The sequence below is a fragment of the Macrobrachium nipponense genome, chromosome 48, assembly GCF_015104395.2.
Source record: "Macrobrachium nipponense isolate FS-2020 chromosome 48, ASM1510439v2, whole genome shotgun sequence".
Classification (NCBI taxonomy): Eukaryota; Metazoa; Arthropoda; class Malacostraca; order Decapoda; family Palaemonidae; genus Macrobrachium; species Macrobrachium nipponense.
In genome coordinates, this window is record NC_087223.1 from 14,515,230 (window position 1) to 14,537,729 (window position 22,500).

At 36.6% G+C, this 22,500-nt stretch overlaps 1 protein-coding gene and 1 long non-coding RNA gene across 2 annotated transcripts; both read left to right on the forward strand.

The window, feature by feature from the left end:
* The first annotated feature begins 16,917 nt into the window (after window positions 1-16,917).
* Window positions 16,918-18,533, forward strand: LOC135205139 (uncharacterized). The gene is made up of 6 exons (XM_064235502.1): window positions 16,918-17,387; window positions 17,476-17,530; window positions 17,690-17,718; window positions 17,870-17,938; window positions 18,167-18,276; window positions 18,441-18,533. Exons 1-6 carry the CDS (start codon window positions 17,129-17,131, stop codon window positions 18,531-18,533), a joined length of 615 nt encoding a protein of 204 aa, XP_064091572.1. The 5' UTR covers window positions 16,918-17,128.
* Window positions 18,534-18,557: 24 nt separating this feature from the next.
* Window positions 18,558-19,870, forward strand: LOC135204940 (uncharacterized). Its single transcript, XR_010312379.1, has 3 exons — window positions 18,558-18,601; window positions 18,868-18,976; window positions 19,403-19,870. It is a non-coding gene; the product is annotated as an uncharacterized LOC135204940 (long non-coding RNA).
* Window positions 19,871-22,500: the final 2,630 nt, after the last annotated feature.

The following is a 22,500-nucleotide window of genomic DNA, read 5'->3' on the forward strand; positions in this document are numbered from 1 at the left end:
AATAAATATTTAGAAGTTAATATTGAAAACATTGCATACTTGTCCTTGTATCCCATATATAAACATATAAAATTAGTTTGATGTCCAGCTGATGTACATATGTTAAATCAAATTGATTAGTTAATATGAATTCTGTAGAGTACAGTATTCGTAAGAATGCTGCTCATAAAACTTCAGTCGAACATACCTATCCTAGGGTTAGGCAAGAATTGTATACATTGGTTTCTATAGTGTTTTCACATAGCTTAATACCAGTGGATATTCAGCAATGGGGCTTTAGGTAACTTCCGAATTACTTCAAGAGTAAACTTCTATCATCAGGAATATACTCCTCAATGGAATCCCCAAGAATTTAACTCCCGGCCACTGAGGTGGCATGCCAACACCATACCGATAACGCCATCGAGGCGCTTCGCAATCACATAAATGGAAATAAACAGTTCTGGTTCTCAGCACCAAAAGAACTACTGGAACTGGTTCCTAAGAGTAACTGATTGGGACATACTTGCAAGTTGCAATCCATTGTAAACTTTTGTGGCTGGTAGGAAGGACAGTATATGTATTGTAACTATTATTAAACATAAATATTGGTAATTAAAAATGATTACATCTTTGTTTTGGGGAAAGAAAAAATTTAATTACTAAAACATTTCTGTCCTTTAGACAAATTTGCCTTTGGGACAGCATCGCCATCCTCAGAAAAGCCTTTCTGATGACAGATGATGCAGGGGCGCAGAGATATATTTTTGATTGCTCCTGTGTCCTCAGCTGTCCTGTCTGTGAGACTGTGTCTAAGTGATGAGACAAGCTAGCATCAGTTGGTCAAGAGAGAGTATGATTTTACGCTGCTTACCCTTCCAGGCAATGTCAAGTCTGCAGTTAGAGACGTTAAGTTAGTTGGTGGTTGGAGAACCACTCTTTGGGAACTGGTTTTGAAGACAGGAACTGATTCTGGGTTAACTGTTTGGAACCGCAAGAACTGATTCTTGCCCAGTCCTGTTTTATAATAAATATTATGACAGCAGTGTGCCCAGGTGCCAGCCTTCCAATTTCTGTATATTTAGCTTCAAAATTTCTTTATATCTGAAAATTTCTGTAGATGGAAACTTTGGCATCTTTAAACAATAAAGGCGTTTAAAATTAAAATTTATTACCAATTATAATGTTTTTCTTGTTCTTGACCTCTAGCTTTTACCAGATGACTTGATTCAACAAGATTTCCCCTAGAGTATATATCTATATCAACTATCTTTTTGGAGGAGGAAGGGGAATAAGCTGGACGCCATGGTATTGACATATAGCTACCACTGGCACACACTATCATCCAAATATGCTAGGTTATAGTAAAGCCACACAACTGTCATGAAGAATACCTTAATATTATCAAAACTGAAAAATTATGTTAACAGTGGTAAAATAAAAATATTACTGACTTCTTAGCCTTTAGTAATTAGAAAAAAATGATAGTTCCATTGGCCTTTTAGTCACTATACTCACTATCAAGTCTGCTTCCTCAGGATTTGATACTTTGTACATAGACTCTTGTACCATTTCTATCATCTGTTGTGGTATGGGATGTCATACATGCATTTGACATCTAGAAACCTCTTTGTATGCAACATTTCACTTAATTTGATAGTGCTGAATCGGTTCCTCAGCCTAGTTTTCATTCTGTTTACAATAACCACTCTCTCAAACTGTTGTACAGGAATGTGGTAAGCAAAGAAGACTGACCATGAAAGAGGATAACATGGGAAACATGGGCTCATTGTCTTAAGATCTGGTATTTTTGACAACAGTCCAGAACTGTATGGGACTTACACCTGCTAGTGTTTTTAAAACTGTATTTCTCAGCAACCATCATTCTGTGTCAATTGCTTGTGCACTGACAGAACTAAGGATGGAAATGATACCACGAGGGGAGCAAGTGATGTTACTATCTTACTGTTGATTACGTGTTACGGACCGGCCGAGATCCAATCAGGTTCTTTCATACAATAAACAAAAAGGATTCAACACCAACAGTTAAAACTGGGGATATGAATATAGAAAGAAGCTCGAACAGAACATTAATTTATTTACAAGCTTATTAAAAAAGATAAATGCAAAATAATTCCTCTTATATACATAACAAATTTAAATCTGACAATATGTAAAATAGAAAAACAGTGTGGTAATGAAATAGTTTCTGATTAGTGTTGTAGCTGTCGAAATCAGTGCTTGAAGCGAAGGCTTCACTAAAGGTGACACCATAAACCTCAGGCGACCTCTTGACTTTGTACTGCAGAAAGAAATGTCTTAGTTTTGATTATCGAAGGGCAGGTTGCTCCTCTATGAAGGGTTGCTGAACATCGTGATCTCTCTCTCTCTCTCTCTCTCTCTCTCTCTCTCAGATGACTTTACTTTTTTCCGGTCATACTCTCTCTCTCTCGTGCGTCCTCTTCCCCTCTTATCCTTCATCTCTACCTTCTCGATGATCTGATTTCGTTCCTCTGTCATATTTATTTACGGCGATCTGGGGCGGAGCTTGACAAACGTACGTCATTGTCTCCCGACAAGAACTTTTTAGAAGGATCCAGACGAAAAGTTACATCATAATATGCCATGTTTCTACCGACGGGCTGCATGTTGGAGTTCCATATCACACCTGAGTATTCTTGAACAATCATGAGAACAGACGCCTCTAACATGCGTGCAAATGCCTCCTTGCTGTAGACCTACTCGAAGATGTATTTTCCTTTCCTTTAATATATAATTCTTCGCTATAGAGCGATTACCATGACACTACTTCAGGATCAAGAACCGCTAAATTTTTGTACATAGCCTGAAGAAAGGGAAATTCTTTCCTTTCATTATATGAACTATTACTTCAATTAAGAAAGACAAACAGTGATAGCGAAATTGGTCAATTGCTTGTGAAGAAATTGCATTTTGCCTTGAAAGTTCCACTCCAACTTTAACTCATAAGTATACAGGGGAGAAGTGTTTGAAATTATGAGGAACAGAGGGAAGAATGTCTGCGAATTAGGTATTTTCTAAGTTGTTCTCTCACAAGATGAATTTGAGTGGAATCTGACTTCATTAGTTTGTATAGGGACCTGAATATTGGAAGAAGAAATTCTAAGAACTGAAGATACAGTTTTTGTTATAGATTAGGTTAGGTTAGTATGGTAACCTACAAGTTAACCTTCCTTTAACTTTATCTTTCTTTAAGGCGAGGTACGGGGCGAAGCCCCCCATTCAGGTAACATGTTGTCAGGGTTAGGTTTGGTTAGCATTGTAACCTATATGTTAGTCTTTCTGTAAGTTTGTGTTTCTGTAAGGGGGGTACGGGGGCTCCAGCCCCCGGTCAAATAATGCATTCTACTAGGTTAGGTTATGTTATGGTTTAATTTTCAAACCAGGTCCAATGCAAAGATGTTTCAGAAATACACAATGATAATAATAATCATGAATATTCTTTAAATTTTGTAATAACAACCTCCGACTTATATACTTTTCATAATTTATGCTTAAATATTATGTCTGTCTCAATTCATCTATAAATAGATATATTTTTCTGTATGTATGTATTCAAAATTATTTTCTAAAATACGTGTCCTTTCAATAACATTTCATTTCAATATGATTTCGTTTTCAATAATAATACAAAATTTCTTTTTTCTCATACAAAAAACATCAAAGTACATTTTTATGATTTCACCCAACATTATTTGTAAACCACACTCTGTATAGTGTGGCATAATATTTGCTTTGTTCTGTACTTGACCCTCCATCCTTCTTTCCACCAATCACAAGCCTATATATTTACCCTCCCCCACCCCATTGGCCTGGGCCTCTTTCGTTCCTTATTCATAATATATAATTGTATGTATGTATTCCTTCATAACTATTTCGTAAAATAGATGTCCCTGCTATAACATTTCATTGCAATATTGTTTCCTTTAATAATAATACAAAATATCTTTGGTTTCATACTTATAATAAAAGAAACTACGTTTTTACTTTTAAAGTTCACCTTACTCCCTCAACTGGCCTCCCTGGTTTCCCATTGCCCGTCCATTACAAGATCATGTTCGGGTTTTTGTTACTCAGTATTGCGTATTCTTTTTTAAAATACGGCATTATTTTCAACATACGTGTAAAATAATCTTCCTTAATTACGTCATTTACTCCCCCACAATTCTTCCGACCAATCACAGACCTTATCACCCACACAATGCAAGCACCCAAATTGCGTTTTCATATTACTTAACAAGAAGTATTCGAAGAGTTACACCTGTCTCTCCATAATTTCAAAGTAACCAAATTTTCACCATTAATTGAGATAATATTTCTCTTAACATATATTTTCGGTTATGGTATTGTAAATATTCTTTTTTATTCCGTTCAACGAAATGAAGACTCATGAGTTCACTGTTAACCCTTTCCGGTCTTGGGGCGGCTGGGAGCAGCCATCAATCCCTCTCATACTAAGTATTGAGGGCTGCTCACAGCAGCCCAACCCAAAACCGTAAATATCTTTGTAATAACTTGATATAGCGTCCCCTAAACTTAACCAATCCAAGGACTGTTTTCTTTGCTTGATATCTATATATTAAAGAAAACCTAATTCCACAAATTCAGTCCATAATCTACCCCCAAAAATAATTTTCAAACTACGCCAAAAACTCGGCTCCTTTTTGGCAAGACTACCTCATTTCTCCCGTGAGATTCCCAGGTGAAAGTCGCCTCTTGCTATTTCTAACTGGCTTCATTTCCTCACCTTTTTGTAACGCTGTCACCAAGTCGCCCTACATCCCTAAATTTCATTTAATTTTAACTGGTGTTCTTCCCTCAGATCCAATATATAATTTTTTGGACTGAGGTACAACAATTTCACTGTAATCCATATTTCTAAAATGAAAACAAAGTCATCATCCGATAATGTAGCTGCGTTCTATCATGTGATGAAGTCGAGAATTTCTTCTCTCGGAAATCAGAATGATGCCATTTAGCAAATTACCAAAGTATTATTTGTAATTTTACAGAAATAAATCCTTTATGAAGACTCACACACTCACATATATATAGTAATGTCATTGAATTGGAAATAAAAATGCAGAAAAATAGAAAATTATTGAGAAAACCATAATATAAAACTTGAAGACAATCCTGATGATATGGCAACATTATCGTACTGGCGATTATAATGGTCCAGGTATATTTACAACTAGTGTGTGAATCCATATACCCCACCCTACATACCCGACTGACCAACTTTCTTGATAAACGGTAAATATGAGAGAGAGAGAGAGAGAGAGAGAGAGAGGTAAATATGTGCACCTGTGAAGTTTATGCACGCACATATCTACACACACACACACACACACACACATATATATACATATATATGTATATATATATATATATATATATATATATATATATATATATATATATATATATATATGTATATATAGATATATATATAGTATATATATATATTATATATATATATATATCTATATATATATATATATATACATATGTATGTATGTAGATGTGGTGTATGTATGTGTGTGCGTATGCATCATGTCTGTATGCCACGAACTCGACATATAGGGCAAGATTATGGGAAAATTAGTAAGGTTACATGGGTCAAAAGTTTGTCAACAACATTGCTTTCCTTTCCCCAGGACCCACTGGCTTTCCCTAATACCTACTTCTATGTTTATCGGTCTTCTTGAAGGGTTCTCCCACTGACTAATTATATATGAGCCATTGGAACTTGTCATGTGTAACTGAATGTTTCATTGATAACGTGTGTACAGACACATTATATTTACAAATTACAACGTTAATTTGTAATAGGGTATTTTATTAAAATATGTAGATTAAACATACTTATAATATAGTTATTTTGTCAAAGGAAAGATGTGTATAAAATCAGTGTATCTATTGGTAGGATGTCTCATGTCCTCATCTTCAACATTGTAGCATGGAATTTCATAAGTTAATACAGGCAGAGACATTTCTGACCATATGAGGAACACACACACACACACACACACACACATATATATATATATATATATAGATATATATAGTATATATTATATATATATATATATATATATATATATATATATATGCCTTTTCTAAGTTTTTGCCCACATAATCTGAAATATTGGAATAGCTTGATATTTGTTCTTCAGACATTGAATATGTAACTAGTAAGGAGGAATTTACAGATTTATCATTTTTAACTTCCCTGGAGACTGAGAGTTCGGGCGACAGCTTAAGAATGCTGATGACTCTTTTTTGGGTGGTGTGATATTAAAGTTCCTTACCTAAGCATATCAGAGCCATGAGAGATTGTCCAAGGTGACTGTGAAACCAGTTGAAAGTAGTTTCAGGGTGTTGACGAAGAGTGTGAATTCATGTGTACGTGTACGGGCTATGTCCGTTCTTAATGGCATGTATTAGCCAGGAATGAGGGAGACAGTTACGGGGAGAAAAGGCAGAATGCCAGGATGTCTCTGCAATGTTTTTTGTTTTGTGAAAAGTGTGTGATATTCCAAGCTGCAATGGGTAAGAGTTATTGTGCTTTAGCCAAAGTTGTGGCTTGTCTGTTTTTGACATTTTGTAAAGATGCTCTATTTCATTTAATCTTTTGACTTTGTCTTTACAATTATGTGTACTTACTAGTGTGTTCTCCTGTCTTTTAAACAGGCAGATCTAGTGGAGGGGCCTAAGTGTCCTAGTGAGGGGACTGTGTTTTGGAAAGGAGATAATTGGTGTTTGACTATTACTGATTAAGACTATTATTTCACGGGGGTTATCTGAGTTAATTGAACTAAGAGTTATCATTCTATTAATTATCCTGTAAGAATCTGAATTATTCAATTAGTACTTTGCTTTGAATAAATGTATATTTTTGTAGCTCCGACTCTGATTTGGCACCTTAGATAATGGAGGGGACGTTGTGAGAGAGAGAGAGAGAGAGAGAGATAGAGAGAGAGAGAGAGAGGGTTACCAGACTTAGTTCACCTTCCGCTATGGCTAAACGCTTACCAAATATGAATAATGGGGCGGTGCTCCCGTTGTTTAGAGTGGTGGCAAGCGGTGGTCGAACAAAAAAGCCTTATGTGAGATTGGTATCAGCTGTAAAATGCAGTTTTTATAGTGTCTAATTGTGGGAATGTATTATATTCCAGTCAACAACTTGTGGGGGTTAAGGTGTGTCCATCCGTCAGCTGTGGTAATGATACGGAGCAATTGAACTAGGCTCAGCATTTTGCCCAGGACGAGATACCTTGGGGCGTTGGTTGATCAGTGAGACTTTTGAGTGAGTGCTGCTAAGTGTTTTCTCGCCCGTAATGCGGAGTCTTTCAAATGGTGTGTGTATTAGCGTGTTTGTATTGCGCAGATTCCGGGGTTTTCTTTCATTGTGAAGGGGTAAGTGTTACAATGTTTTTTTTTAGGCCTGGGGGTTTTTTTCGACTTGGTGTATGAATCATTTTGTGAGTTGTGGGATTGGTTTAGGATACCACATTTTTTCCCCCATAGGAGTAGAAAGTGATGTGTTTCTTTATTGGCACATATAAGAAGAGATGCATTTCGTCTTTGTTTTAAGGGGACCGTCCGCTATGATGTGAATTTTTTTTGTTTATTATACAAAATACATAATTTCCATATATGTTTTAGATATATATAATACCTTCATCATACAAAAATTTCAAGTCATTTGAGCAAAAACTTTTAGTTTTATTAGCAAAAATTATTATTTAAAAAAAGAATTAGGTAGCAATTTCTCCGCTAATATGACATCAGTTGTATTGAAAATCATACCATAAAAATTACTTTATATACGGAATAATTCTGTGAGAACAGAATTTTGATTTTTGATTTTTTTTATGAATTTTTTATTTTTTTTGTCTAGACACTCAAAAAAATCATAAAAAAAGAAAGAAAGAAAAAATTGGCTCACAAGGAATTATGGGATTTTTATTCCTCTTTCCAATGGTATCTTTCTCTCTAAAATTGGATAATAAATAACCGAGTAATGGCTACTAACATGCAAATAAGTATGTTTTTGAGTTATGAGCTCCCAAAGATTTGTTATGTAAATTATCGCTTTTTTCTTAGAAAAGTCAAAACAACATTATTATAGTTACTTTATTTGTACTTTTATTGTTGATTTTTACATCAAGGATCCTGTTCCTCCCCTAAGCATGACACGCGACAGTGATGTTGACGGCGTGACATGAGACAATGAGGGAGCTGATAACAATGAATTTTCGTGTTTTTCTTTCAGCACACTTCTGGCCTTTGCTAATTTTGCTAGCCTTAGTTTCTGAGTAGCCTTCGTGATCTTAAGTATCTTCGGCATTGCTATAAGTTCACTAAAAAGTTATAAAAACAATGTAAATAGCTAGTAACCAAACGCAAGTGCCTAAGTGCATGCAACTCCTTTGACGTCTGTGGAGTAACTGAGTCATTCTCTGAGTCTCGCCTATACGGTATACCGCTTTGAGCAGCTCTCACACTACTGTTCATTGCTACCAGATGTATAAGAATTTCGAAAAAAATCTGAAAAAATCGATGTATATATGCAAAAATAAACACGCAAAAACGATCCTGTCAAACTCAGTCATACAGACGACGCAGTTACAAAATAATTGGCTGAAACTTCTGGAAAGCATGCACGACATGTCATCCGCTATAGCAGACGGTCCCCTTAATACATACGTGTGTGTATGAATGGTTTTCATACATACAACACTGTGGTTTTGCCTGGAGATAGATCGCCCACTTGTTCTTACGCGCTCAGCACAATTTCTGCTGAGGCGACCGAGGGGTATTGTAAGGGGAGGGCGAGTAGTGGTCTTTCCTGGGGGCATTGCTTGACCGGGAGGGTGAAGCTTTTTTTTTTTTTTTTTTTTTTTAGTGAGGGGTGAATTTTTTTCTTTTTTTTTTTTCTTTGTGTCTGGGCATTGGGGACGAGTTTGCCCTTGGATAAGGAATTTCCAATGCCAAGGACATCAGCTGATAACCACTGGGGAGATGCCCGTAGGGTTTTTTTAGAAAGATTTTTTTTTCTTCCTCTTGAGTGAAGAGAAAAGGAAATAAAATGATATGCATATGCTTTGGAGAATGCTTTTACGCAATGTTATAGAGAATTATTATTAATTGGGACACAGAGATTATTGTTTTTTTTAATGGAGATTTGATTGGTGTTGGGGAGATTACTTTAAAATGGTGATGAGTGCTGAATAATGATGATACCCGGGAGTGGTAATGGGGTTGTATGTGCCTAGTGGTGAGTGGTGTTGATTTTTTGTTGAGGCAATATGATAAATACTGGGGAATGGCAATATTAATGCCCTTACATGAGAATTATTACTATGGAGAATTATTATTATTATCATTATTGGAGATATCTTACGGGGGTTACTAAAGTAGAATTATCATTATTTGAGATATTTCATGGGAAATTATTTTATAATTATTACAGATAATTATATTACGGAGAATTGTATTACAATGAATTATGGGAGAAGTTTTGTGGTTAATTATTTACAGAGTTTCTATGACTTTGGAGAATGTGTCAGTGGTTCATGGGTGATGAATCTGGGTGAATTTTTGGTGAATTGTGCTGAATTTTGCTGAACTTTTGGTGAATTTTGTGTTGAATATTTGGTGAATGGGCAAGCAGTAATGTTGGTGATGTTTTTTTATACTAATACTGGTGATTTTTTAATATACTAACATGGGTGTTGTAATGCTATCAAGGGTGGTGTTTTTTTGTGGATATGGGAGGAACTAACGACACATTTTTTTTTTTTTTTTTATGAGTTCAGCAGAAAATTGCCTGACATCTATGTGAGTCACGGGGATAGTTAACAGTACAATTGATTTTTCTTTTTCCCCCTTTTTGGAAATTAGCCATCACTGACACAAGTTTTTTATCATAGGTGAATTAGAATTTATTTTTTCTCTCCAGTTTGTGTGAATTTCTTTTAAGGTCTCAGTTCGTGACTTGGAGTCATTGTTCGGGAATGTGTCTATAATTTCAGCTGTTTGATGCTGCAGAGAGATTTATGGGAGAATTTTTGCTTTTTTTTAAATGCATGCAAAATGGCACTACATATTTTTTTTTCTGGATATTTGTGTTCCAGGAGTTTTGGGTTTCTCGTACAATACTTTTGTTGTATTTGTTGCAATTTTGCCAGAGATAGGAAACTTGGCTAAGTTTCTAGTGGCGTGTGCCGTAGTGCATATGGAGAAGTCTTTGCTTAGACACTTTGAATTTGGAGTTCTGTTGTAATGAGTTGTGGCACACTGGTGATTTTTTTTCTAGAATTTTCTGAGCAATTTTATTTGCCGAGTTTTGCCCTTTCTTAGCAGTTATGCTAAACAGAGAGTTTATAGTTTTTGACTATAACATTGAGTTATTTTCCTGGAGAATTGGAGATATAATTTGAGATATAATATTTTTTGGAGACTTGTTTTATTCCACATGGAGTTATTGGTGAAATAGAGGTAAGTATTTTTTTTATTTGCCGAAATAGGGGTGAATATTTTTTTTATTACTGGAGTGGTGGTTTTATTAACACGTGGTTATTGGTGAAATATGAGGGAATATGGTGTGGTGTGGTTATTAATTAAATGGAGGAAATATTTTCATCACTGGGGTGGTGTTATTATTAAGATGGTGATTTATATATATATATGGAGATGGCATTAATCTTTGGGGGTGACCTTTTTTGTGGTTATGATTTTTGAGTTGAATTTCTGGAGTTTTTTGAGCCAAGAGGTGAGTTTTGTGTTCTTTTGGGTCTTCGTGACTGATTGGAGGCGAGTGGCCTTACTGCATTGTGGTCCTATGGAGATGTGATTTTTTATGAGTTATTTTGGAGGCATATAATTGCTGAATTGTGAGTTTACCATAGTTTTTATCCCGAATAGGTGATAATTTTTTTATATAATTGGGCAATATCATGTGAGAGTTATGTCTTTGAGACAATTTTTGAGCACCTTAGATATATCCTGGAGATAATTTTTGAAATGGTGTCAGTATAGAACCTTTATTTTGAGAATCATGGGTTTCTGAAGTTTAAGTCTGACTAGACATTTTTATGCTGCAGTTCGAGCACAAGTGTTTACAGGTGGATTTTTGCTGACAATACTGGGATGAGTCCGGTGTGCTGACTCTTTTCCTCTAGTGGTGATTGCTCAGAGTTTTTGCAATATCTGGAAATGTTGATCATAGCATTTCATGCAAATGCACGTGTAAGGGGTTGCTTTTTGGCCATGTCCGATAGATGAAAAGTTGCAATGGCAAAATCCCGTAACTATACATATGGCATTTGTGGGGAAAACGCGGGGTTATGTATTTCATGCATATATTATATACATTGTGTGATGGGGGAAATTTCATTTATTATTGTTGTTATTATCTTATTTTTTTCCCCCTTTTTTTTCCATTTCCTACGAGAGATGTAATTGGGGATTGAGCTTTAAATAGCATTTCTTTCTGGACGGGAGGTGTAATTTGTTGGGGGTTGTGATTTACATAAATGGGTGTTTTGAAATTAATTATATGAGCAGTAAGGGTTTTTGCTGTTGGACATTGGAGAGTTTTTATTGATTTTGTGGGTTGTTGAAATATAAGAGCTTGAGAGAACATTTTCTCAGTGATAATTTTGGGTCTGGGCTTGTTAGGTGTTTTTTTTTTTTTTTCTTGGGCTCATTACTTATTTCTTTTATTTTACTTGTGAGAATTTGAGTTTGAAATGCGATGACAGAAGTCCGTGGAGTTACTGTAAATTTTGGATTGTGTGTGCTGGTGTGTGAATTTGGGGAATTTTTTTTTTATTATTGGAGAATTGAGTTAGAGAACTTAATATTTTTTTTTCCTTTGCAGAGTTGTGATAATGACTTATGACTTAGTGGTCATATGGAGTTCCTTCACGAGTTGAAGTTAGAAATTAGTTCAGTGGTCATATTAAATGATGTTAATTGGGAGACGTTCAGTTAGTGTTTTTGAGGTTATTATTTGACAGAAGTATGTCTGAGGTTAATTCTTTTTTGATTGACCGATGACTTGATTGGCATACATACACACACCATAATCATCGTTCCCCGACGCTAGCAAGACGCCCACCAGCCGTTGCAGAGATGTTGCTGTTGTTTGCCTGCTTAAGAGTTTCTAGGAGTCTACAGAGTTCTACAGCGTTTTTGGGTCTAAAGGAGCCGTTGGATGTCTTTCGCAGGGTGACGTTTCGCCCTCCTACAGCGTGTTACGAGTCTGTGCAGGCAGTTGCAGACAAAGAGGGATATTCGAGTATTACAAGATGGAGAAAAAAGTTTTTACAACCAATTGTCTTTGGAGATGAAGCATGATAGACATTACTTTGTGCTGCCAGAGACGTGCAGTTATTACTATATTTTGTGTTTTTAGCTGGCCAATGTGTTTTTTTTTATAATATGAGCTGTTTTATGTGGCCTTTTGCTAGGCTGGGGCTAGCCAGGATGGTGGCTTAGCTAATCTGTAGCTAGTAAGGAGGAATGTACAGAAGTGTGAATTCATGTGTACGTGTACGACCTATGCCCGTTCTTAACGGCATGTATTAGCCAGGAACGAGGGAGACAGTTGTGAGGAGAAAAGGCAGAATGCCAGGATGGCTCTGCAATGCTTTTTGTTTTGTGAAAACTGTGTGATATTCCAAGCTGCAATGGGTTAGAGTTATTGTGCTTTAGCCAAAGTTGTGGCTTGTCTGTTTTTGACATTTTGTAAAGATGTTCTATTTCATTTAATCTTTTGACTTTGTCTTTACAATTGTGTGTACTTACTAGTGTGTTCTCCTGTCTTTTAAACAGGTTGATCTAGTGGAGGGGACTAAGTGTCCTAGTGGAGGGGACTAAGTGTCCTAGTGAGGGGACTGTGTTTTGGAAAGGAGATAATTGGTGTTTGACTATTACTGATTAAGACTATTATTTCAGGGGGGGTTATCTGAGTTAATTGAACTATGAGTTATCATTCTATTATTTATCCTGTAAGAATCTGAATTACTCAATTAGTACTTTGCTTTGAATAAACGTAGATTTTTGTAGCTCCAACTCTGATCTGGTGACCTGAGATAATGGAGTGGAGGTTGTGAGAGAGAGAGAGAGAGAGAGAGAGGAGAGAGAGAGAGAGAGAGAGAGAGAGAGAGAGAGACTGTTGTCAGGGTCTGAGAGAGAGAGAGAGAGAGAGAGAGGGAGAGAAATTGTTACCAGACTTAGTTCGCCTTCTGCTATGGCTAAACGCTTACCAAATATGAATAACGGGGCGGTGCTCCCGTCGTTTAGAAATGCGCTGATGAAAAGTGCGATTTTTATCATAATGAAGTAATTATGGACAAGGGAAGCAAGGTCTCACCCGATTCCTGTTTTTTTATGAAAATGAAAGTGTCATCCAGAGACGAGATGCACACTCCTCTTCATTTTATTTAATTTTTACTATTGAATTATTTGAATTTATTGCCGACTAGAGGGAATGATTTTCATTTTATTTTCGTAATTTATAAAAATTATAACAGAAAGAAACGTATACAACATATAAAATGTCACACAATGGTTTGGAAGTAATACTGCCGTACTTTATTATTGACTCGCCAAATTGAATAACTGAAAATTTTTCTGCTCTGATACGGCATTCAATCCATCTTGCCCAAACTCTCTCTATGCCTGGACTGTGGCCTAAAGATACCTACACACCCACAAATATTCACTATCCCACTTACATACATAAAAGAACACACACACACACACACACACACACACACATATATATATATATATATATATATATATATATATATCTATATATATAGTATAATATTATATATATATATATATATATATATCTATATATATATATATATATATATATAATATATTTTACATGTATGAATTGATGTGTTAGTGAATTACATATCATGCGCCCTTGCTTGGAGACAGAGTGAGCTGTAGAGGCAACCTCCCTGAATGAAGGAATCTGATGCGTATGCATTTTTAAGCTGGTGGCTGTCCATACTTTTGCCAGTGGCAGTTTGAAGTGTGGTGGGTATGTACATTCGTTTGTACGGATGTCACAGGTCTGACCGATCAAGACACTTGGGGGAAAGACACATTCCTTTGTGATAGGAAGAAAGACGGTTGAGCAAACGCCATGTGTCGGGAGAAAACCCCCCATCTTAAAGGTATGGCACATATTTTAAATGACTTAAAAACAGTTGCCTTTGAAAAGAGAGATGTGTGAAATGTATCTCTTTACATAATATTGCCTTTGAAAAGGGAGAAGTGTGAAACGTATCTCTTTACTTAATATTGCCTTTGAAAAGAGAGAAGTGTGAAGTGTATCTCTTTACTTAAGATTGTGTTATGTATCTTTATTACAGATGGGCTCTATTCCATGATATTAGGGACGGGATTCTCTGACTTGATTAATATAATGTAACAATTGACATTTTGGGTCTGGGAGTGAATACTTAGCCAGGAGAGTGGAATGATAACAATATTGTTTTCTTTGTGAGGCAGACTTGGATTTTATCACTATGACTTATTAATCAATTTACTCTATTTTATATTCATCTGCTTTGGGCAATAAATAGTTTATTTTGTATTTATGTGAACTTAATAGCCTAGTGACATGCTTGCAGATAGAGGGCGCCATCTGCTGCCACAGGTAAGAATTGTTAATTTGTGTAGTTTTGTCAAAAAGGGGGGGGGGGGGGGGCCGTGGGGGGGGGGGGCTAGATATATATTTATATATTATGTTGTAGAGAGCCCACTAAAATTTTAAATTTTAGTGGGCTTCCTAAAACTTAATATTCAAGTACACAGATACAGTGTTTAACTTTGCTACATAAATATCTATATATATATATATATATATATATATATTATAATATATATATATGTATATATATATATTATATATATATATATATATATATATATATATATATATATATATATATATACATATATATATATATATATATATATATATATATATATATATATATATATATATATGTGTGTGTGTGTGTGTGTGTGTGTGTGTGTTGAACATAGCAAAATGAAGAAACATACAAATATATAATTCACGGAAAGTCCAGAGGACTCAAGATTAAGAGGAAATGGACAGCCGGCATTCATAATGGAATTTGGGTGCGCCGACTTTCTGGACGTTTAGTTTACAAGTGAAGAGGTGCTTTTCACGCTTGTCGAATTAATAAAACATCTCCAGGCAGAATTTCATATTGTTTGCAGCTAATAATCCTTCTTATATATATATATATATAAAGTATATCTATATATATATATATATATAGATAATATAATTTAATATATAGATAATATAGATTATATATATATAATCCTAGGTGATTACCACACAAGAACACACTCATGCAGAAAATTTTATATATATATGTATATATATATATATATATATATATATATATATATATATATATATATGCACCATATATATAATTTGTAACTCATATTCATTTTTATGAGATGCAAAAGTTGGGCTTGTTTTCTGATATTGGGCTTAGGCTGCAAGCCTTACCTAACCTATCTGTTTCTTTATTCTATCAGTGATCTGCTTTGCATTTCCCAGCAAACACACCACGCTATTTCCACGTTGCAAAATAGTGAAAATATGGTGAATATTAATTTTCATGTCATTTTCACGTTGCGGCAAAGTGAAAATAAGGTGAATGTTAATTTCTACCAAAGTGCCACGTAGTATCTACGGTCAGAGGGTCATCCGCCTGACAAGGATATATGAGTGTAGATTGTAGTAGGAATATTTTGCTCTATGTTAGGATGATAAAAAAACGTTACTGGATACCTTAAAATTTTTGCATTATGGTGTTGTTGTTAGACGTACATATCACGTTGCTATAACGTCCTGTTTCGCTATCAACTTCTCTCATTTTGTTAGGCAAGAATGATTGAATCAAGAGCATATGAAGAATTTTTCATAACTTGTTGATTGGGTTTGTTCTATTCTGTTGCTCTTCACTTGAACAACCAAGGAGTAATCAAACGATGGTCACAGTTTTAAATTTATGCCATTTTTATTTGTCTATTTAGGTTAATTTCTTATAGTTAGCACATTTATTTGGGATGCTAGTTTATCAATATTACAGAAACACAAAAATATTTCACCTCAATCTCCTTTGGTTTACGAGTAAACTTAAAATGAATCTTGAAAGACATAACCACACCAGGTTCGGTGTCTGTATATTCGACGAATTATTGTTTTCAAGAAGCGCCGTTGCAAAGAATTTACATGAGATCAAATTCAAATTGAGCTCTGCTGCTGCTGCATACGTCCCCATAATCCATCCCGGCGGCCGGCAACCGTTTCATACGTCCGTTACGGTGTTTCCAAAGTGCTTTTCTAAAGGAAATTAAGGTGTGTATATGTATATACCATATATGTATATAGGTTTTGTTAGTGCAAGTATATTTTTGTCCTGTATAACATAGCATGTAAAGCAATACGTTAGCTAAATGTTGCACATAAGTTTTTAGTAACTAAGATAAAGGAACTAGAGTGAAGCTGCCTGTAGGCTTGGTTAATCTTAAGTACATAGCCTAGTATCTGAGGCATGGTGGGTGTTTCTTGAGAAATGCAGTTTCCTATAGTATTTTGGTTGCTTATTAACAATTTAACATTAGTTTTTAAGGGTCTGGTGTAATTAACTTAGAATTTATCTTTGAACTCTATCCTACGGTAAGGGAGACCCTATGGGAATGTGGGGTTTTGGGTGGGGTAAATCACTTGGGAGAATTATTAAGCCGTACAAATATTAGGCTAGCCTACGGTAAGGGGGACCGATGGGAATGCGGGTCTCTTTTAAGGAAGCAAACATAGGGGTTGAGACTTAGGCTAATTTAAAGGCATGACATCAAAAGGTGGGACACTGGAATGGCGTAGACCGATCCCCACGTAGGTACTATATACGTTGGTAAGGATATGGTTCCAAGGTTAGGTTAGGTTAGATAAGGTAATAAACATCCTTCTTAGTTACAAAGTTCTGTGATAGTTTATTCCAGTTGCATCATCTACTAATATATGAAGTTGGACCAAGCCACCTACCTTCACTCAAAAGTATTTGAAATAGGTAGTGTTTTAATTTTTGTTTGTGGGGGGGAGGTGTTTGTTTCGGTGGCTTGGGGGAACTTTGATCATTGTCTAAATATAAATTGTCAACCTTTACCACTACACTCAACACTGTCCTTACAGAAGGATTTGATGCATCTTCCAGAGACAGCTCTTCACTGCCCTACCAACGAAGTCCATAAAAATGGCTGTATAAAGAACAACAAATCAGGTATTTTAAAACTATATGTATGATATGAATTAGATGTATTTTGAGTTGCATCGTTGGCATGAAATAATGAATATTAATTCATCTACAGAATCCATTCCAGAGGTCTCACAAAGGTTTAAGGGAAAACTCCAGTTGAACAAAAGGTAAGTTATGTGCACAAGTATTATGCTTTTGTTCGCAAAAATATTTTAGGGAACTTGGATATATGGAGTTCAAAGACTGATAATTAAAACTGACATTGTCTCATTCTACTGAATTTCTATAAAGATTCAACAGGTGATCTACAATAATTATTATTTCAGATTATCTCTAGTTGGGGCTGCAGATGAAGGTAGTGATGTTTATGTACAAATATCCCTTTAAACATGAAATACTGAATTTTATTTTAAACTGCAATTTGATTGCATTCATTTTGGGTGTGGTGAAATATATGTCACCTTAAAGTTACACAGTATATTCATATATAATCAATTTTCTCACAGCCACATCTTCAAGATCTGCAGATTCAGATCTAAGAGGATTTGTAGCTGTGTCAGAGGCAGAGGCTGCAGGTATGGTATACTTTTCATCATGTATTTTTTAAATATTTTTCAAAAAGAAAATTGTGCTCAATATCTGAATATACTGTAGCACCTCTGCTTTGAAAAATAATTGATTTGAGACTGTTAATCTTTCTGCTAGTACAGAGTACAGAGCTACAATGTTGACACGCCTCAAAACAATTGAGGAAAATCAGTGGCTGATGGTAAACCTAATACAATCTGTAGCTTCTGCTGTAGGTTCAGGAGGGGAGGATGTGGATGATGTTTTGCCAGCCCCAGTACGCAGTTTAGAGGTGCTGGATGACTCGTGTACTAAGTTAACTGATGAAACATTCAAAAAGAAATTGGTAAGAACAAGTTGTATTATCTTGGAGATTTGGAACTGCTGTTTCAAGTGTTTTGGGGCTTCCATTATTTATAGTGGACCATCCTGGATACTTTGAATATAAGTCAGGGTATTTTTTATGCATGAGAAAAGTAAATTTTATTATTTTCTTTCTATATATTGCAGACACTGTATTTGTCATCATTAGGAGGGCATAGCCTTGGAGACACAGTTCATAGGATTAAAAAGCTTGGAAGCAATATTGTGTGGTCCTCATAATAGTCTAAAAGGGAAGAAAAGGAAAAAGCTACCATTTACTGATCTTCCTATCTGCAAAGTTGTCATCAGTAAGTGTACAGAATTTCTTAGTTACAACACCAACTTACAGCATTATCTTTAGTAAAATAACATTTGCTCCTTCACAAATACAAACCTTAGTAAAGAACTCAGATTTGTAGTTATAAAAAATGCAAATTACTTTTAAAATTTTGTCGTTTGCTGTGGTTGATGAAATTAAAACAATTAAGTCTCGCTACCTTTGATATGTTTTGATTTCTCTAAAATGTAAATTGAATCTTGCTTGCATCATATGTTTTGGTTTCTCTACCTAAAGGAGCATGCTTAAAAGAAACTACAGAAAGGCAAAATTATCCGAAGTGGAAGACGGAATAAGTGAAGCCCTGAAGCATGTCCCTAAAAGACAAGGTGGCCTAAAGTATAAGGTGAGCATTGAGCTAGCTTGATTTAATGTTCTGGTATTCCCTTAACTTGATCATTTTTTATATTAAGGAATAATGAATATGCATTTTGGTATTAAAGCAGCACTTTGATATCCATCATATTCCCTTCTCCATTCTACTTCTCACTCCACTTGTGCACAAACACTCCCAACAATCTTGCCCCATTATTTATCACGCCACATGCTTCTCTCAGGTAAATCCTTTCCACTGCACACATTCTTGCCTGTTCTTCCCTATTCCGAGTACCTATTTTTGAGATGTTGTCAGGGTAAACATATTTCTTAAACATCTCATACAACCCCCATATAAAAACTCCTCTTTTTCATATGCTTTGTAATAAATTTTGATTCCTTTTAATAAAAGTCAACATTCTCTACTTTAACATCGTAATGTTATCTCTTCCCACAGGATCCTGAACCTAAAAGACCTAATTATTTAACAGCACAAGAGTCGTCCGATTCAGAAAACTCGGCGCAGATTAAATCAAGACAGAGTGCAAGGTTCAGTGCCCCAGGAAGGTCATACAGTATGAGGCCCACACACACACACACACACACACACACACACACACACACTCCTGCCATCATACTTCCCACTCTCTATACCACATAACCATCATTTACCACCTGCTACTACTTAATGTAGTAATTGTTGATGTGCAAGCAAGTCCGCACCAAGTCTACCTCGCTCCTAAGAACCTTCTTGTGCAAGATAAAATTCATGATCTTATAATTCATAATGTAAGTTTTTATTTCTTAACTGCTACCAGGAGAGATCAAGTAGAGTATATATGTGTAGCCCATGAAATATGATTTTTTTTTTTTTTACAATATATTTATACCTAATTTTTTTTTTTCAAATATTATTGCCCATGGAACATCCTATTTTTGCTTTTATATGCTGTATACTGCTTCCAGGGTAATATTCTTTTTGGTTTCAAAGTTCAAATATTGTATGCCATATTATCTGTTCTGCCATTCCTTCCGGAGTTATTTTTTTTTACACTTATCAGTGCCTCTGGAATCTAAATATTTTTTTATATGCCAATTTATGGCCTACTTGGAAAGTGCTGTTTTTTTTTTCATCTATGTTCGTATATTGCCATTGAATTTAAATTTTTTAACCAATATCTTTAAAAATGGAATGTACTATTTTCCTCATTTTTTATACCAATTTTATGGCTTATTTGGAGTGCGTTTTTTTTTTTCATCTATGTTCGTATATTGCCATTGAATTTAAATTTTTTAACCAATATCTTTAAAAATGGAATGTACTATTTTCCTCATTTTTTATACCAATTTATGGCTTATTTGGAGTGTACTATTTTTGTTAATATATACTTTATACTCTGTGGAATTTTTTTTTCCAGCTATATTTGTATGCTGTGTACTATTTATGGCCTTGAATTATTATTTTGTTCATGAAACTTACCTGTCAGATATATATATAGCTGTATTCTCTGAAGTCCGACAGAATTTCTAAAAACTTACGACACACGTAGTGGGAGTAGGGTGGTTAGTACCCATTCCCGCCGCTGGGAGGCTGGTATCAGGAACCATTCCCATTTTCTATCAGATTTCTTCTGTCGCCGGTGTTGTAAACAACTGTTTACATCACCTCCGCCTCAGGATTTTGGAAAACTGTTCTTGCTTAAGTATCCTCTTGACTTTTTGGTTTTTTGATATTGGATCGATAGCTAGGCATACGTTGACTTTGGATTGTTTAGATTTTGGCTTGGTTTTTTCCTTGAATAAGATGTCTGGGTCTAGTTTGGCTAGCTCCAGGGTGTGTATGAAGGATGAATGTAAGGTGAGGCTACCAAAGGCTTTGGTTGATCCTCACACAGTATGTGAAGGTTGTAGGGGACAAGTTTGTATGTATGATTTTCACTGCACTGAATGCGAAAGTTTGACTGATGTGCAATGGAAGACGTATGAATCCTACGGTAATAAATTAGAGCGTGACAGGATCAGGAGGTCTTCCTCCAGGAGTAAATCAGGTAGCAGACAGGGTATTAATGTATCCCCTTCTAACCCTCCTGTTAGAGTTTTGTAAACTCCTAACCCCGTAGTGTTGCCTTCGGGCCCTCAAGTGGTGTCTGCGGAGGGTAATGCCCTTTCGCTTATTTTGGATTCTTTGAAAGCGCTCGAATCCAAAGTGCTTGCCCTTGAAAATAGGCAAAGTGCTAAGTGCAGTGATAGTGCCCCTAGTGAAGTGGAGGGGGCGTCAGATCGGCCCTATAGCGCCTCTAGGCTGGGACCTCTGCCGGACTCCCAGACTCAGGGAGGAGGGCATGTCAAAGGCCGAAGGAGGGTTACGGGGAATCCCCCACTGATCTGCGTCCCTTCAGCAGCTCCTGTAGACGCTTCCCAGGCTGCTAAGGAGCGTGCTCGAGCACGCCTCCTTAAGGATTGTTTTTCGTCCTCCGACGCGTCCTCCACATGCAAGGGGTGGGAATCTCGTCCGGATTCGCGGCCTCTGAAGAGGACCTTTCAAGATCAAGACGCTTCAAGTCATGCTTTGTCTGATTGGCGGTCTTCTCCGGAAAGCGTAGCTTTTCCGCCCCAGAAGAAGACTAGGACGTCATCTGACGATGACGCCTTCGAGCGCCCCAGTCGCTCTAGAGCCAGGGCTTTTCCTGTGAGAAGGAAGAAGGCGTCCCCTCGCCCCTCGCCTTCTCACAGGCACAGCTCTTCTCCTCGCAAGGAGACTTCTCAGACTGAAGTTATTCTCGCTATGCAACGTCAACTGGATGCTTTGCTTAAGCAGAGGGAGACGGTTCCTCGTCGCAGGAAGGACGACAGACTGCCGGTCAAAAGGACCAGACAGTCTCCTCCGCCTTCTCCTCGTTCTTCCCCGTCTCCGGTTGTTTCGCCCTCTAGACTTCGTTCTTCTCCCCAGTGTTCGTCTAGAGGTGGCGGTAGACATCATTTGACTCTGGCTACCTTGGAGAGAGAGAGGTCTCATCGCGCTCCCCTCTCTTCTCGGCGAGAGGACGATCGGCATTTCGATCTCGACGCTTTTGTGGACGACGAAGTTGAGCCTGTTGGACGGACTTCAGTACGTTTGGATCCTCGTAGTAAGGAAAAAGCGTCTTCCTTTTCTGCTCCTCGTAGACCTGCTCGTGTCGACGATCAACGTGACGCTCGTCAGTTTGCAGTTCCGGTATCTTCGCGGGACGTTCGTAAGGACGCTTCGCGTGACGTTCGGAGGGACGCTTCGCTCGACGCTTGTTTGGACGCTCGCATGGACGCTAGGATGGACGCTCCGCTGGACGCTTGTAGTGGAGTTCGTAAAAGCGCTTTGGACGCGAACGTGGAAGTTCGCTCTCACTCGGACGCTTTTCCCGAGTCTCTTGCTGACGCTTCACGTCTACGTGCAACATCACGTTCACCTCAAGCTTTGGTTGACCCTGTGACTGTGAAGGATTCTGGTTCGGATCCGCTCCCCACTTCTTCTCGACATCGCTCAGATATGAGACTCGGAGCGAAGGGTCTTTTGCCTCT

Bases quoted from the DNA above. Each gene is read 5' to 3' on its own strand.
- LOC135205139 (XM_064235502.1), top strand. From the start codon at position 17,129: ATGAAGTTGGACCAAGCCACCTACCTTCACTCAAAAGTATTTGAAATA. The intron at 17,388-17,475 runs GTATTTTAAAAC...ATTCATCTACAG, and splicing joins TATAAAGAACAACAAATCAG to AATCCATTCCAGAGGTCTCA. The intron at 17,531-17,689 runs GTAAGTTATGTG...TTATTATTTCAG, and splicing joins AAACTCCAGTTGAACAAAAG to ATTATCTCTAGTTGGGGCTG.